General features: G+C 28.3%; 1 protein-coding gene across 2 annotated transcripts; it reads right to left on the bottom strand.

Moving 5' to 3' along the window:
* Nucleotides 1-2189: 2189 nt before the first annotated feature.
* LOC123260768 (glutaminase liver isoform, mitochondrial) lies at nucleotides 2190-15265 on the bottom strand. 2 transcript variants are annotated; one of them, XM_044722091.1, is made up of 10 exons: nucleotides 14847-15262; nucleotides 11791-11888; nucleotides 11465-11500; nucleotides 10917-11016; nucleotides 10690-10832; nucleotides 9142-9515; nucleotides 8544-9001; nucleotides 5133-5419; nucleotides 4510-4650; nucleotides 2190-2629 (listed from the first exon to the last, which is right to left on the bottom strand). In XM_044722091.1, the coding sequence occupies exons 1-10, from the start codon at nucleotides 14937-14939 to the stop codon at nucleotides 2395-2397; spliced, it is 1965 nt and encodes a 654-aa protein (XP_044578026.1). In that variant the 5' UTR covers nucleotides 14940-15262; the 3' UTR covers nucleotides 2190-2394. The 2 variants fall into 2 exon arrangements, with proteins under 2 accessions (XP_044578026.1, XP_044578027.1); XM_044722092.1 differs by lacking the exon at nucleotides 11465-11500 and having other exon boundaries at nucleotides 14847-15265.
* Between the last annotated feature and the right edge of the window lie 383 nt (nucleotides 15266-15648).

Below are 15648 nucleotides of genomic sequence, written 5' to 3' on the forward strand. Positions count from 1 at the left end.
AAATCGGGAAGTTATTGTTTTTACCTCGTTTTGCAAAAATCGAGTTTTCATCAGATCTCGACGTTTGAAGGTCACAGGAAGCTTCCCTGACTATCCCCGCGAGGTTGTCACTATATCTGTATGTGTGTGTGTGTGTGTGTGTGACTATGTGACTCGCTTATAACTTTTGAATGACTGAACCGATCGGAACGTACCAAACGGCGTTCTAGAGAGTTCCCTCAAACTTAGATTCCCTGTGAATTTGAACCGATTCGGACCAATAGATTTTGAGAAATTTTGAAAAATCTCAAAAAAAATGAGAAAAAATCATTTTTGAAAGTGGTTTTTTTGGAATATCTTTTAAACGGCTCTATCGATCAACTTCAAAAACTAATCCACCCTTAAACTTGAAAAACCACGCCGATCGTCGCTAATCCGGTCAAAATCGGTTGATTCGTTCGAGAGGTATCGTGAACGAAAGAAAACCGAAAAAAGTGTTTTTTTGACATAACTTCGTCATTTCTTCTCGGATCGTTTTTGATGATATAGAATAATTTTAGAGTTTAAAAAACCGCGTCGATCGCCGCCAAAAACGTGGAAATCGGTTGATTGGTTCGAGAGATATCCTCGATAAAATATTTGGAAACAAGTGTTTTTTTAAATTAACTCCGACATTTTTTGGAATAACTTTTAAACGGCTGCACTGATCGATTTCAAAAACTAATTAACTATTAGCATGAAAAAATTACGTCGATCACCGTCAAGTTGGTCAAAATTGGTCAATTCGTTCAAGAAATATCATGAACGAAAGAAAACCAAAAAAGTGTTTTTTTGGAATTACTCCAAATTTCCTAGTTTTATCAATTCAAACTTGAAGATTCTTCATGAAACTAAAAAAATTGCGTCAAATACTGCCAACCACGTGAAAATCGGTTGATTCATTTAAAAGTTAGTGCGGTTTGAAAATTTAAAAAATATTGTTCTATGATACTTCTATCAGACTTTTGAGCTCGAAGAACTCAAAATAACACATAAATTGTATTTTTGAGCTCAAAAACGTCATTAGTGCAGTTTTATGCACCAAGGTATGGAATTAGCGAGAAGTTGCACGGATGGCCTTCAGGGTCTACCGTTTTTCTAATTTTTTTTTTGTATTTAATCCTAGTAGTTTTTTATTATTTTGATCATGAAATCTACTTCCATTTCGGCTGCCGAATGGCCTTTTTTTTATTTGGGGTTTCATTATATTACGCATTAAATCAAGTTTTACGACATATAATACTTGATGTTTTTTCTAACTTAAATCTTGTATAATTTATCATTTTTTTTTAATAGATTAAACTTTAAATAATTATATTAAACACATCTAATTTTAGATTAAAGCTTAAAATAAATAAACAACATTTAAATAAATAAAAAAAAATATTTTAAAACAAATTTTTCATTAAACTTTATTGTCTTATATTTTGATCAGATTTCTTCAAAAATACTTAAGTAACGTGCATTAAATAAGTACAGTAACTTAATATTTAATAAAATTCCTAACTAACTTCACTTTATATCATTATTTATCTATCTAAAAAAAAAAAAATCAAGCGTAAAAACAAATTATAAATAATTTATCATTACAAACTAATATCTAGACAAATTAAATTTCCTCGGCAGTAATAGATAAAAAAAAGATAAATAAACACTGCAATAACACACAAATGGACTTGACATAACGCGATAAAAATTAAGCGGGTCATTTATTAGCCGATGACTCCGATTATATGAAATCCAATGGATATTCCGTGAGCGATAATAGATAATACGCAGAGCTTGAGTGAAGGATTGATAAGGAAATCAACAAGCTATTAATTAATGCTATTGGCAACAGTGTATATATTTATATATCGTCGATAGGATGGAATCCCAGGTAACACCTGTCTTTTTTAATTAATTTTTTCTTATTTTTATAATAGTAATAATCTAATAATTATTGTCTTTTTTAAGTGAATCATAGACAGCATATCTTCAGTTGAATTTGTACATTCTTAAACTGATAATGCAATAGCATTCTTAATATATTTCTTCTTATTTTTTTTTTCTACTTTTAATCAACGACAAATTTAACATTTAATTGCATCGTAACTTTAATATTTATAATTTATCATTAATACTTAAAAAGATATGTCGGTTTTCAAATGAAATTTTACCTTTTTTTTTTAAATAATAATAAATAATAAAATCAAAGTCAAAGAAGAAAGAAATAAAAAGTAAAATAAAAGGAAGCTTAAATAAATCACAGATGCTGTAAGAATCTATCTTGATAGCGTATTGACATGTTCCATTGACTAAGTCTAAGGCTTTTTTAACAAACAGTCTTTCTTATTTTCAATAAATTTTTTTTTTAATCTTAATACAACAAATAAATTAAGGAAGCGGGGATTTTCCATTGGCATTATCAGTCTCAATCGGATTTGAGTTAGAATTGTTTGAATTATGATTACTATTATCATTGTTGTTGTTATTCTGATTATTGTTGTTATTTGTTTTTTCAGGATCTTCAGACTGCTCGGTTTTGGATGTCAAGGCGTAGTTTCTGAGGTACTCGACGACCTGGGTATGACCGAAGGTCTCAGCTTCGTCGATAGGCCGATTGCCCCACCTGAAATAATTTTTTACCTCGTTATTCATTAATTATCTTTTTCAAATAAAGAAAATTGATTTTTAATAAAATAATATAAATACTGATAATGTATAACTTAATTTATGAATTAAAAACAAAATTCAATAATAAATTTAAAACTGTTTAGAACAAATTTTGGAAAAAAAATTATCTTGTGATGAAAAAGTTTCTCAAATATTTATCAAAAAATTGCAAAGATTAGAAGATTTTAATCATAAATGTCCAAATTTTAAGTAACTGCTTAGGAACAACAGTTTCCAAGTTAATCAGAATTTTGAAACCGGATAAAATTTTAATTGAAGAAAACAATATTTAAAACTAATTTGTGACATATTTACTGACGACCTACCCGAAAACATTACACGAAAGACTGATCAATATCGTAATTATTGAATTTACATCATGATTAAGCTATGATGCAGACAATAATTCTAAAACGGCTACAACAGTAAAACTGTTTCATTAAACGAACTCTAAAAGTAGTAATATTGAGACTATTACCACTTCTGAGTAGTGAAAATTAAAGCTTATTAAAAGAGCTTTACGAGTCATTTTACCGAATTTTAATATCTTGTCTAGTTCAGTAATTATACCAAGTTGAAGTAGTAAAAACAGCAATTTTTACGATTTTTAAAATTTCAAAATCCTGTAATTTTCAAATTATATAAATTAAGAACGCTATTGTGCTGACAAGCCGCATTATATCGTATAAATATATATATACTAGCTATTACTCGCCCGCTCCACTGGGCGCTTTATAGAATTGCATTTTTAGATCTAGACTTGAAATTTAATTAGAATATTGTTTTGACTTGCATCGATTCCCAATTCTATCGAATTGACATGCACCTTTTATCCATGTAATTATTCTAGCTAATATTCATTGTAACTTTCAATGTGCAATTATTATAACATTCCCGTGTCTTTCTTACAAAAATTAATAATAATTGATATGTAAAAAAAAATTTGTAATGAGCGTTGAAAGTTTCAGTTAAAGAAATTGCAGGTCTCATAAGTGAAGAAATCTGCCTAGTATAAACATAACCATCAGAATTAAAAAATTTATTTTAAACAAATAACAATCGAATAGCATAAATTTAGTTGCAATGAAAATCCATTATTTATAAGTCAAAAAAATATAGGTTCCGGATAAGTAATCACCAACATATCATATACTAAAACCTTTTCCGAAACACGCTGCATATTATGGTATAAGTATTATTCCGATCGGTTCAGTAGTTTTCGCAGTATAACCGGACAAAAAAACCGACTTCCCATTTATTAGTATAAATGTATATATATATATTTTAGGATGGCGCAAAAAAAACCGAATATTTTTATTTTTTGAGCCTCGAGTGAAAAAATGTTAGTTTTTGATGTTTTAAGAGCCCTCACCAAAAGACAGCTCAACTGAACTGAAATTTTCAGAAACTTATTTTTTTTTTAGTCTATAAAATTATACCGTAACGGGAAAAAAAATAAAAAAAAAAAAAATTCGATTTTTGACGATTTTTGAAATTGAAAAAAAATTTGGAGCGACATCTTAAAAATTTTTTTTCAAGCTGTCCTTTGGAGAGAGCTCTTAAAACATAAAAAACTAACATTTTTTTACTCGACTCAAAAAAAAAAAAATAGTCGGTTTTTTTGCGCCACCCTAATATATATATATATATATATATATATATATATATATATATAAACTTTTGAACGAACTACATTTTCTGACTCAGCTCGACAAACTGAGTCAGAAAATGATTAAATTTTTTAAAAGTTGCGCCATGAAGACGGCTGCAATAGTTAGATTTTTATGAAATCTACTAATAATAGTAATAAACAATGAGTTGGATGATTTATAGTACCTGTCCTTGGGATCATGAGGAACTCCGCACTGTTCGATCAAAAATTCAACGCAGTCGAGATGGCCTTCGCTCGCCGCTAAATGTAAAGCTGTTCTACCGTCATAATCTGATAGTGTCATATCCATTCCGCTGAGACGGTGCCTAGGAATTATTAATTGAAATTATTATTTTTATTTTCGTTCATTCGAGACCAGAAAAAAATTAATAGCCTCATTTACAATAGTTAGCTCATAAATATTTATTTTTTTTTAAATTATAGACAGTAACAAATAACAGTAAAAATACCTTTTATGTATTCATTTATTTACAAAAATGAAACGATTAGTAGGTGTTAAAAATAACCAATAAATTAATTCAATAAATAAAAATTTAAAAAATTAGTCTTGAATGTTTGTGTTCCGCGTAACGCGTAACTTACCGCTTCAGGCATTCTTGTAAGTCGATATCGTGTCTGTTAGCATGCATTGAGTACTGTGTTTATTAATTAATAATATTTGTTTATTATATTGTTACTAGGTGTTGTATGACATGTGTTGTATTGGCCAGTGATTTAAATTTTAATCGATGAATATGACTAATGAAAACGTAAATGACTGAGTTATAATTGTCAAATATTAGTGTACCTTCGCATAGCAGTAACGTCGCCATTGGCTGCACTGAAGAGTAAGTTTACAATTGACAGTCCCTTGGTCTCGTACTTGTGTCTACGAGGGTCTTTTTTGTTGGTAGCGTGCTTCAAATTGTCGTATCTGTGGAAATTAAACTCGTTGACGAGCTCCTCGCAAAATTGAACCCCTCGACAAGAGTTTCCAAGAGAGTCCAGGGGTGGAGACCAGGTACAAATGCCCATTACGTTGGGGATCACTACTAGCAAGCTGCCGGATACTCCTGATTTTGCTGGTATTCCTACCTGGTTATTTGAATAATTAATTAATTAATTAGTTATGGTTGTGAGTATAAGCTTCAAGATACTTCTTGGGGCCGGTGATTTGAATAATTAATTAGTTATGGTTGTGAGTATAAGCTTCAAGATACTTCTTGGAGTCGGTGATTGTTTAAATGTTAAATTCTACCTTTTTATGATGAAAAATCGGTATTAATTTTTCATCTCAAGTTTTTTTTTAATTACACAGAGAAAAAATAAATTTTGAAAAAAATGAGCAATGTTGTAACAAACAATTAATTGGTTGTAAATTTTGTACAATTTTATTTCTTAGTTGAAGAAATAAACATTTTTTTTACAGTAACTTTCTTGTTCTAAATTTTTTCCAAAAAAAAAAATTTTCAACAAGAAAGTTACTGTGAGAAAAATTTTTATTTTTGCAGCTAAGAAATAAAATTTAAAAATATTTTCAACAAATTAATTTCTTGTAAATTGTTTTAAAAATAAATTTTTTCTATCAGTGTACAAATAGTTAGATTGAAAAAACATTTAAACCGTAGTGGTAATACTTCTTAAAAATAACGTAGTGGTCATACTGGGTCTAGTTGACCCCATGCACGGAAAAAATTGTTGCTACTTGCGTTCTTTTCAATATTTTCACTCGAGCCGTACATGAAAGTAATTCTTAACACTTCCGTTGAATAACTCAATCGTTTTTTAATTTTTTTTTTAATTGTTTAATTATAAAAAAAAAAAATGCGAGAAAGTCAAATTTCGAAAAATTTAACTTTTTTTTACTAAAAAATTCATTTTTTAAGATAAATGATAATGACCTCCGGGGTTTTACTCCCGATATCGCACACTTTGAAAAAAAATGGTGTCATGTCGAGCTTTTCAAAAAGTATATTGATTTGTGCAATTAAAATCGTAAATTTCCATGAATCTCAAAAAATCTTCAAACAATAATAGATGGTACCACAGATACCATTTTAAATAATATCTTGAAAGCAAGAGCAACTGAAAAATTGCCTGGGGTCATCTAGACCCCTAATGACCACTACACTGAAAAAAAAATACTTTTACTCAATTAACAATTTCTTGGTTCAACAAACTCGCTGACGATCAAATATTCTATTATTAATTATTAATTTCTGAAGAGAAGAACATCAATATTTATCTTTGGATAATAGATAAACAAAAGAATAGCTTTATTTAAATTAAGTAAAAATTATTTCAATCAATTTAACAATTTCTTAAGCAAAGAATATATCGCGACCTAAATGCCAAAAAGGCGCATATTAATTTATACGCCCTTTTGGCTTTGCAGTGCCAAAAGGGCGTACAATTTTTTTTTTTTTTACTAATCGCTTTATTAACAATTTTTAAGCCTAAAATTAAAAATAATAAATATCCAAAGCCAAAAGGGTGTTAAATTTTATTTTAGAGTTAAATTTTATTTTAGAGTTAAATTTTATTTTAGAGTTAAATTTTATATTTCAGAGCAAAATTGAAAGTTTTTTTATACGCCCTTTTGGCTTTAGGTTAAAATTTTCTAAAGCTAAAAGGGCGTATGTTTTGAGATATGCCCTTTTGGCATTAGTACATTGAAAAATTTTTTTTGATAAATCTTTACGTTTTGAGCAGTTCTAAGTTGAATGGCGAAAAAAAAATTTTTTATACGCCCTTTTGGCATAAAACCCTATCTTGAAAATTTTCAAGAACATAAATTCTTGTATCAAGAAAATTTTCTTAATAAAAATATTTTTTCAAGTTATACTTCTTTTGGCGCGTTAGGCAAAAATGATAAGGGTAAATTTTTACGATGCGCGCACACACCGTCACGAAAAACCGACACCCTGAATTTAGCTACTCAACATTTTAGTTTTTTAAAAAAAAGTTACCAAAAAAATAAAAATAAGTACATCTACGTATGTTTGCGTGAGAACTGGCAACTGTATTCACGATATTTCATATAAATATATATTTTTAATTTCTCGCTAAGAAAATTAAAAATTTTTAATAATGGGAAGTTATTGATTTCGGTCCGATTTTTAAAAGTCGAGTTTTCATCGGATGTCCACGTTTTAAGGTCCCAGGAAGCCATTCTGATTATTCCCGCCGAGGTGTCCGGCCGTGTGTGTGTCAATAAATTTTTGTCGTACGGTTTCTCAAAAACGAATCAACCGATTGAGTTCTACGACACATCATTCGAAAGGGTCTATCAAAACGTAGATCTGATTAGATTTAAGAGTTAATTCATCAAGCCATTCCGAAAAAATTAAAAAAAAAATTTGAATTTTTATATTTTTTAAAAATAACTCTAAAGCGTACGAGAAAATCATAATGAAACCATGTATACATTTTTTTGCTTAACCCTTCGTTGGTCACGCTATGAGCGAATCGCCGCCTAACAACTACTCAACCTATAGAGACTCGCTATAGTGCGAGCGAGAAACTAAAAAAGACGCGACCAACGAAGGGTTAAAAACTGCGTCGAAAGTTTTTTTTAAAATGAAAATCGAACGACGCAATTAAAAGTCATAGTTGTTTAGAAATTCACGAAATTTTTTTTTTTCAATATTTTCCAGTTTCTTCAACCGATCAATAAAAACTTGTACATTTTCTTTTTGTGCTTTAAAAACTGCACCGAATGCTTTTTCAAAAAACAAAATCGAACGACGCATTCAAAAGTAACAGTTGTTTAATAAATACATTTGGAGCTAGAGGAGCTCAAAATGTGAAAAACTGCGTTTTGAGCTTGAAAAGCTCAAATATTAATCAAAAAACACATTTACGGTGCTTGAAATGCAAACTTAGCAGGAAGTTCTAGGGTTGACCTGTACGGTCAACCAATTTCCAGATTTTTTTAATTATGTAGAAATAATTTTTTTATGATATTTAAATAAACTTTATTTAACTAGACAATGCGTTATAATAAAACTTTCAATGTATTAAATACCTTTTTTTCTATTATTAGTGTCGTTTTTTCTACAAACGTAAGATAACGCGATAGATAAAATATTTAGAAAGATTTTTATCTTGTTACATCAAAGAAGTATAACTTCTAACGTGCGTACATAAGTATACACACACTTTTTTTTTTTCTCAGTGTACGGTTTAAGCAATGATGATAATTGGTGAAAAAACTTACTCTGAAAGCAAACTGGCCACTGTAATCATACATCCCGCAACTATGCATGAGACTAAGTACATCTCTAACACTCTCGGGCTTTAGAACTTTCTCCTCAGTAATCGGACAGATGCCTCCGTTGGCGAGGGTAGCAGCCATCACGGACATAGCGTCGCAATTGGACTCCATAGCACAGCATTGGAAATAAAAGTCCATTATGTCTCTGAGATTACTTTTGTCTGGATAACAACCATGTTCCCGCATGTAGAAACCTAAGGCATAGTTTCTGTCAGCGGCTTCACGCTCTGACAGAAAAACAGCGTTGTTAAAGCCGAGATTCTCTCCGCCTGCCAGCTTCTTGAAGCAATTCATCGTAAAGTCAAACTTCTCGGCCAAAGTCATCTCGGGCTTTATGAGACTTTTCAATAGGGAGCAGATGAGAATAGCGCCGGCATTTATCATCGGGTTGTGAGGCTTCTCTGGGGTGAAAGAATAATCGATAAGTAACAAAAGATATGGGTATGAAAGTACAGGGTAGTTGAAAAATAAAGTAATGTATGAGTTAAATGTAAAGAAGAAATAAAAGATCTGATAAGATTTAAAAAGCGAGATGACTTACTATTGTGATCCAGAACGAGTTCGTTGAAATTCCGACCCGAGGGCTCTTGACCAACGTACTGATGGACGACTTGAGGACCCAAACTTTCCAGTGCAATGGCATAGGTCAGGGGTTTACTACAACTTTGTAGAGTGAAAGGAACGGTGGTGTCACCGATGCTGAACCGCTGCCCGTCAATGGTGCACACCGAGACCCCCCAATATTCTGGGTTCATCCTGGCTAGTTGAGGTATGTACGAGGCCACTTTCCCCTCGGTGTTGGTCTTACACTTCCAATAAAAGTCTTCTATGTGCTTTGTTAAACCAGCCCAGTCGGGGATTACAAACTGGTGTCGGAATGCTCGTGATATTAATGCAATATTTGGTGTTACAATCCTATAACATTTTTATTCATTGTTGAATAATAATTTTAAATTAATATAAGGATTTGCTATATAATGATTCACATACTCTTTAACTGACTAAGAATTTTTATTTTAACTACTAATTGGCAATCCAGCCAACTTTTAAAAATAAATTAAATAATTATTATTATATCCCACTTCCTAAAGAGAATTTATAAAAGAAAATTAATCACAGCAGTATTTACTTATTAAGAGCAAAGATTATCTTGAAAAAATATGCTGATTACACCTTGGGGCCTCTAGAATTACTTTGTTTATTTAGAAAATTGGACGGACTTGCCAATTATAAGTTAAAATAATAATTATTATTATTACTAACAACTTTGCAGTCGCTATGTGACTGCCGTGACTTGTAAACTATATATAAATAAAATTTTGCTTTATTAAATAATGACTTTTGTTAAATTTCACTGTACTTTCTTAGCTATTGACGTTTTTAAAGATATAAGCTCATCCCGATGTTACACTCATCAAGAGCTTTCATTTGAGTACCCACATGCATTTTTGATATATTTTTCATATATACATATATATAATATATATAAATATATGAAAAATTGATGTGGGTACTCAAATGAAAGGTCTTAATGAGTGTAATGTCGGGATGAGCTTATATCTTTAAAAATATCATTTAGTTGACAAGATACAATGTCATTTATTAATTATTGACATTTTTTAAGATATAAACTCATTTCGATGTTACACTTATCGAGACCTTTCATTTGAGTACCCACATGGCATTTTTCATATATTTTATATATATGGTATTTGTGAAATGTATATAAATATATAAAATATATGAAAAATTGATGTGGGCACTCAAATGAAAAGTCTCGATGAGTGTAACATCAGGATGAGCTTATATCTTTAAAAGTGTCAAGAGTTCACAAGATACAAGGTCATTTCTTAATTATGTATCTAGAGATAGAACATTTTTAAATGCAGCCTAAATACTAGTCACCATAAATTGACTATCGGTGAGAATGATATTAAATCTTTAAAAGGCACAAATTAAAATCAAGACCTTTGCAATGACATTAAACCAATTTCATCATATGACTATTTTGGACACAAAATTTTTCTTATTCTTTTAATAATATAGATTATTAATGAAATTTTAATAGATAAAAAAATAATAAATTTACCTTCTAAATTGCTCACGATTAAGTTTTTGTGTTTCATGAGAAACACCTTCAGTACCACCAGTTTTTAAATGCTCAGCTTTCAAATAATCTGTAAGTTCTTGAAGTCGTGGGTCATTTTTTCTTAACCCGGTTGTTCGTAAGGCCTGAAATTACAAAAAAAAATAGTTAATCATTAAGTTATCACTTTGGTTATTGATCATTGATAAAATAAAAAGTTAAAAACTTACAGCCAAAAATTTTCCCACAGACAACAAATCGGTCTCTTCATTTTTGAACATATCAAAAAGCACATCCTCAGCATTGGCGCCATGATCTTGATTCTTAGTGCTGAAAATAAACCATTTAGAAACTTTAACAGTATTGAGTCATGCATGATAGAACAACGGCGATTATATGTATATAAATAATCTATAAAAGCGACGACATGAAATTAATGAGTGTGTCTAACAGATACCCCGACCATGACCATGAAATCGTGCAAATTTAAATATCCAGATATTATGAGAGAGGCGCAAATAATAATAAATAATTATAAATTACCGACACTGACAGAAATTCATCATACATCTCACCTTCCAAAAGTTTCTATTTTATTATATAATGAATAATAATAATAATATTAATAAAAATAGTTACTACAGCCCGGAGAGCCAGCGCTTCAAAAATAAATAAACTCTACATTTATTTACTAATTCATGATATTCATTTTTTTTATGAAGTGAAAAAAAATGCATATCTACTTGAATTCCATGCGATTACTGTGCATGGTACTCACTACATATAGTGGCTGTCATGGATGAAACTGTAATTGCTGGAAAACCAAAAATAAATTTTGACTATTAGAAAACATAAAAATCATTTTGTTTTTATAAATATTAATTTAGAATAAATATGTTCTTATTTAGCGTTTTTAATTTAATGGAACTATGCCAATTACAATTTAGAGAATTTGTTTTCGTGACACATTTGGAAAGATTCCCAATAAATAAAAAAAATTACACTAAAGATTTACACGATAACTGTTATTTTGCCTGTTCATATTATAAATATATTAAAGATTTATTATTTATCAGTTGCTACTATGTTAAATAATTAATTTACCGGGTCTGTTGATGCTCGAGATCTGATAGAACTGCTAAAGGCGCATCTAGGTGTCTCGCTGAACCAAGTTTATTTGACCGTGGCACAATAGCTCGTTTCTGAAATAAATTATTTTACATTAATATTTTTCTAAAAAAATAATTCACTCTAATTACTTAGAAAATCATTAAAAAGTTTTATACAAAAATTTATAGAAAAAAAATTATTACCAAAAATGGGCTCTTAATTTTAATATTAAGTGCTGAGTATTTATAATTTTATTTAGTATTTAAATTGTATAAATTATTTATAGCTCTTAATAAAATTTAGAATTTATTTTTGGGAATTTTTTTCTACTTGTAGATTGATATTTTGCTTAAAAAACCTCGTCGGAAATGAATCACCCTTGTAACCCGGCTTTTGCACATATATCTATAGGTTTATACCTACACATTTTATGTATACATGTACATTTTATCCTAATTAATCAATAGACAAAAAATTACAGTATGCTGTATGAAAAAAACAGAATTTGAAAGTTGCTTTTTTTGTAACTTTTTTATACATATATTCTTCAATATTCTTCTCTGATACCTTAAATTTAAATTGATTTACAAAATTTATTTAATATAATTATTTTTATCCCAATTATAATTTGAATTTAATTCGATCGATAAAAATTATAATTGATAACAAGGCTGTATTAATTTTGGAAATAAGTAAACTGATATAATAAATACAATGTACATTATTTTATCATCATCATCTTCGTAATGCTTCAATAACAGATTAATTTAATCATAACATTTATTTCCAAGCTATCCACAAAACGATATTTAAATTTTGCTATTGATTGCGATCAATTGACATCTATCAGAAAATAAATCAAAGTTGGAATAGACGTCAATGATAAATTATCGCTCGCTGTATCTCAAAGAATAATTACAGATACAATACAAGTGCTTAGATATTTTACTATTCTATCAGTTAACTTGTAATTAGTAATTATCCCACTTAAATAATTATAATTAATAATTATTCTAAATATAATTGTAAATATTGATAAGCTAAAATTAAAACACTAGTTCAATATTTATCTAGATTCTCGTGAATTTACAACTTCTAATAAATCAATAACTAAGGTTGGCGTGCCCTAATTACCTGCCAGTAACAATTAGCTCTTACAAATTTATGCCAAGTAATAAACGTTAAAAATACTTTTATAAGTTATTTATATTTATCGAACAATTGTAAATAATTCTGCCGGTCTCAGAGGTTAAATGTCTAATATTGGTGACAATATAAAAAATTCATTTAAAAAAACCTCTCTGTCGCTATCTCTAACATGTTTTACAATAAATATTTTAGTTATTTTAATAAGCGAAGAAGGATAAAAAAAATCGTCTATTTTAAAATAGTTTCATTCATTAACATGTGATTGTCATCTAATTTGCATTTTTTTCGAGCAAACCGGAATTTACAAAAAAAATATAACCAATTATCACCGGTTATTTTTTTAGTATCATTCTGTGAATCCATCTTATACTTTACTATCTAAAATAAACTTCCGCATACGTAGTATTTCTCATTAATAGCCGTTGATTCATAAATAAATTATCATCAAATGTCTTTTGATTATCAATTATAAATTGATAAAACAAAAAACTTCTAACGCTGATAACCTGCACATGAAATTTGATCAATATATTTTTAATTTCTTGGATACTAAAATCAATAGACACAATTTTTTAGATTTAAGGTAAAAGTACTAGTTATTGATACTTGCAATTGTAATTTAATTAAAAAAAAAAAAAAAAAAAAAAAAATCAACATAAATAAATATAATTTTTGAGTTATAAATTTTTGGTTTTTTGAGAAAAGTTTATTTTTTTAATTAGAATAAAATTTAAAGTGTCCAACAACTAGGCCAGTATCAATAACTGGGTCTTTTACTTTGTATAAAAATTATTATGAAAAAAATTCAACGTAAAAATTAAAAAAAATTATTAAAAAAAAAAATTCGACAGAAATTTAAAAAAATTATTAAAAAAAAAAAATTCGACATAGGAATTTAAAAGAATTATTAAAAAAAAAATTTAGCAAATATCTGACAATTTTTTTTAATTTAAAAAATTAAAATAAAAATTTTAGATGTAAAAAATTTTCAAGAACTAAAAGTGTAATTTTTTAAAAATATTTTTTCAGTTTTAATTAAATTAATTATGATTATATAGTTAGCCGACATCTAAAAACTTTTATAATTTTTTTTTATTAAAAAATTATTACAAAAAAATAAAAAAAATTTTTTTTCATTTTTTAAAAACTTCAAAAACTATACGTGTAATTTTTTAAAAATATTTTTTAGTTATAATTTAATAAATTGAGCAAAATAAAAAAATAAAAAATGTCGGCTAACTTTATTATTATAAATTAATTAAAAAAATTTTTTAATATTTGCTGATATAATTATAATTTCTCTTTGTATATTTTATATACTCCAATAAAAATGTCACTGATCCATACGAAACTCCATATTAATATTCATATCATGTAATACTATTGATTTCTTTCATCAAACCCGCTGGTAAATAATTTCCTACCCCAATAGTGCCTTTAAATTTTTCGCCGGTGCATATAAATTGACCAGCGACGTGAAACTAGACACCTGTGCAAGGATAATCACGTTTTCCTAAAACTATCGGCTTTTAAATGCGTCCTTTCATAATGGGGCGCTCGAACCTACTCAGCTAGGGTGCAGGTTATTGATCGCCTAAGTGCCAAAGTTCCGGGGTTCTTAGTACAACAAAATTCTTGATACAAACCTTAAAAAAAAAAAAAAAATAAAAATTAAGAATATAAAATAAATTAAGTACTATTTTTAATTATCTGATTATCTATCACTATTATCTAATTAGACTATACTTAGTGTTAAAAAATTCGGTCAAAGTCAGAACCCACGTGGGTTTACTTGAACAATTTTAATGATTAACGCAATAATTTAAAACATTAATTATGACAGATTTATTTTTAAAGACAAAATAATTTAAAAAACAATTATAATAAATTAACGCACTCACCTTATGACTTGAGTGAAATCTACGGAAAATATTAGCACCCATTTTAGGAACGTGACTCATTTTCATACTGTATATAACAACTTCCCTAAACATTTTCCTATATTTATATTGTATTATATCAATACAACACAGCAATTAAATTATCTACAATTAGTACTTTTGTTATCGAGTATAAAACTCTCACACTATTCAACAATTAGGTAAAAGTAATAATATATATATGTATATATTTTTTAATAAATATTGTAACTATAGTTTTCAATCACTCACGCACGGCGTCTACAACACGAAAAACGGCTAGACCCTCATAGACCCTAGATCTAGATACTACTACTCGATGCACATTTACGCATTCTCAAGAGACGTGTCGGGGAAGGCGGCTAACTCAGGACATGCGCAAACTTATTAACATTCGTCACATTAATCACCTAAAATAATAACAATTAAAAATTAGTTATTAACTATGATATTAAAGTTAGCAGACACTCAAGTTAGCAGACGCCTAAAAATTTTTGATTTTTTTTATTAATTAAATTACAACTAAAAAGATATTTTTAAAAAATTGTACTTATAGCTTTTAAAGTTTTTTACATGTGAAATTTTTTTTTTAATTGAAATTTTTTCAATAAAAAATTTATAAAAATTTTGAAATGTCGGCTAACTTCATTTTCATTATTAAAGTTAACCGACATTCAACAATTTTTAATTTTTTTTTTATTAATTAAATTAAGACTAAAATAATATTTTTAAAAAATTGCACGTGTAATTTTTCAAAATTTCTGTACATGAAATTTTTTCTTTT

The sequence above is a fragment of the Cotesia glomerata genome, linkage group LG3 (assembly GCF_020080835.1).
Source record: "Cotesia glomerata isolate CgM1 linkage group LG3, MPM_Cglom_v2.3, whole genome shotgun sequence".
NCBI lineage: Eukaryota > Metazoa > Arthropoda > Insecta > Hymenoptera > Braconidae > Cotesia > Cotesia glomerata.

Excerpts from the sequence above, each read along its gene's own strand:
- LOC123260768 (XM_044722091.1), bottom strand. The coding sequence starts at position 14,939 with ATGTTTAGGGAAGTTGTTATATACAGTATGAAAATGAGTCACGTTCCT. Across the intron at positions 11,889-14,846 it reads GATTTCACTCAAGTCATAAG|AAACGAGCTATTGTGCCACG; the intron begins GTGAGTGCGTTA and ends AATTTATTTCAG. Across the intron at positions 5,420-8,543 it reads GTGGCCAGTTTGCTTTCAGA|GTAGGAATACCAGCAAAATC; the intron begins GTAAGTTTTTTC and ends TCAAATAACCAG.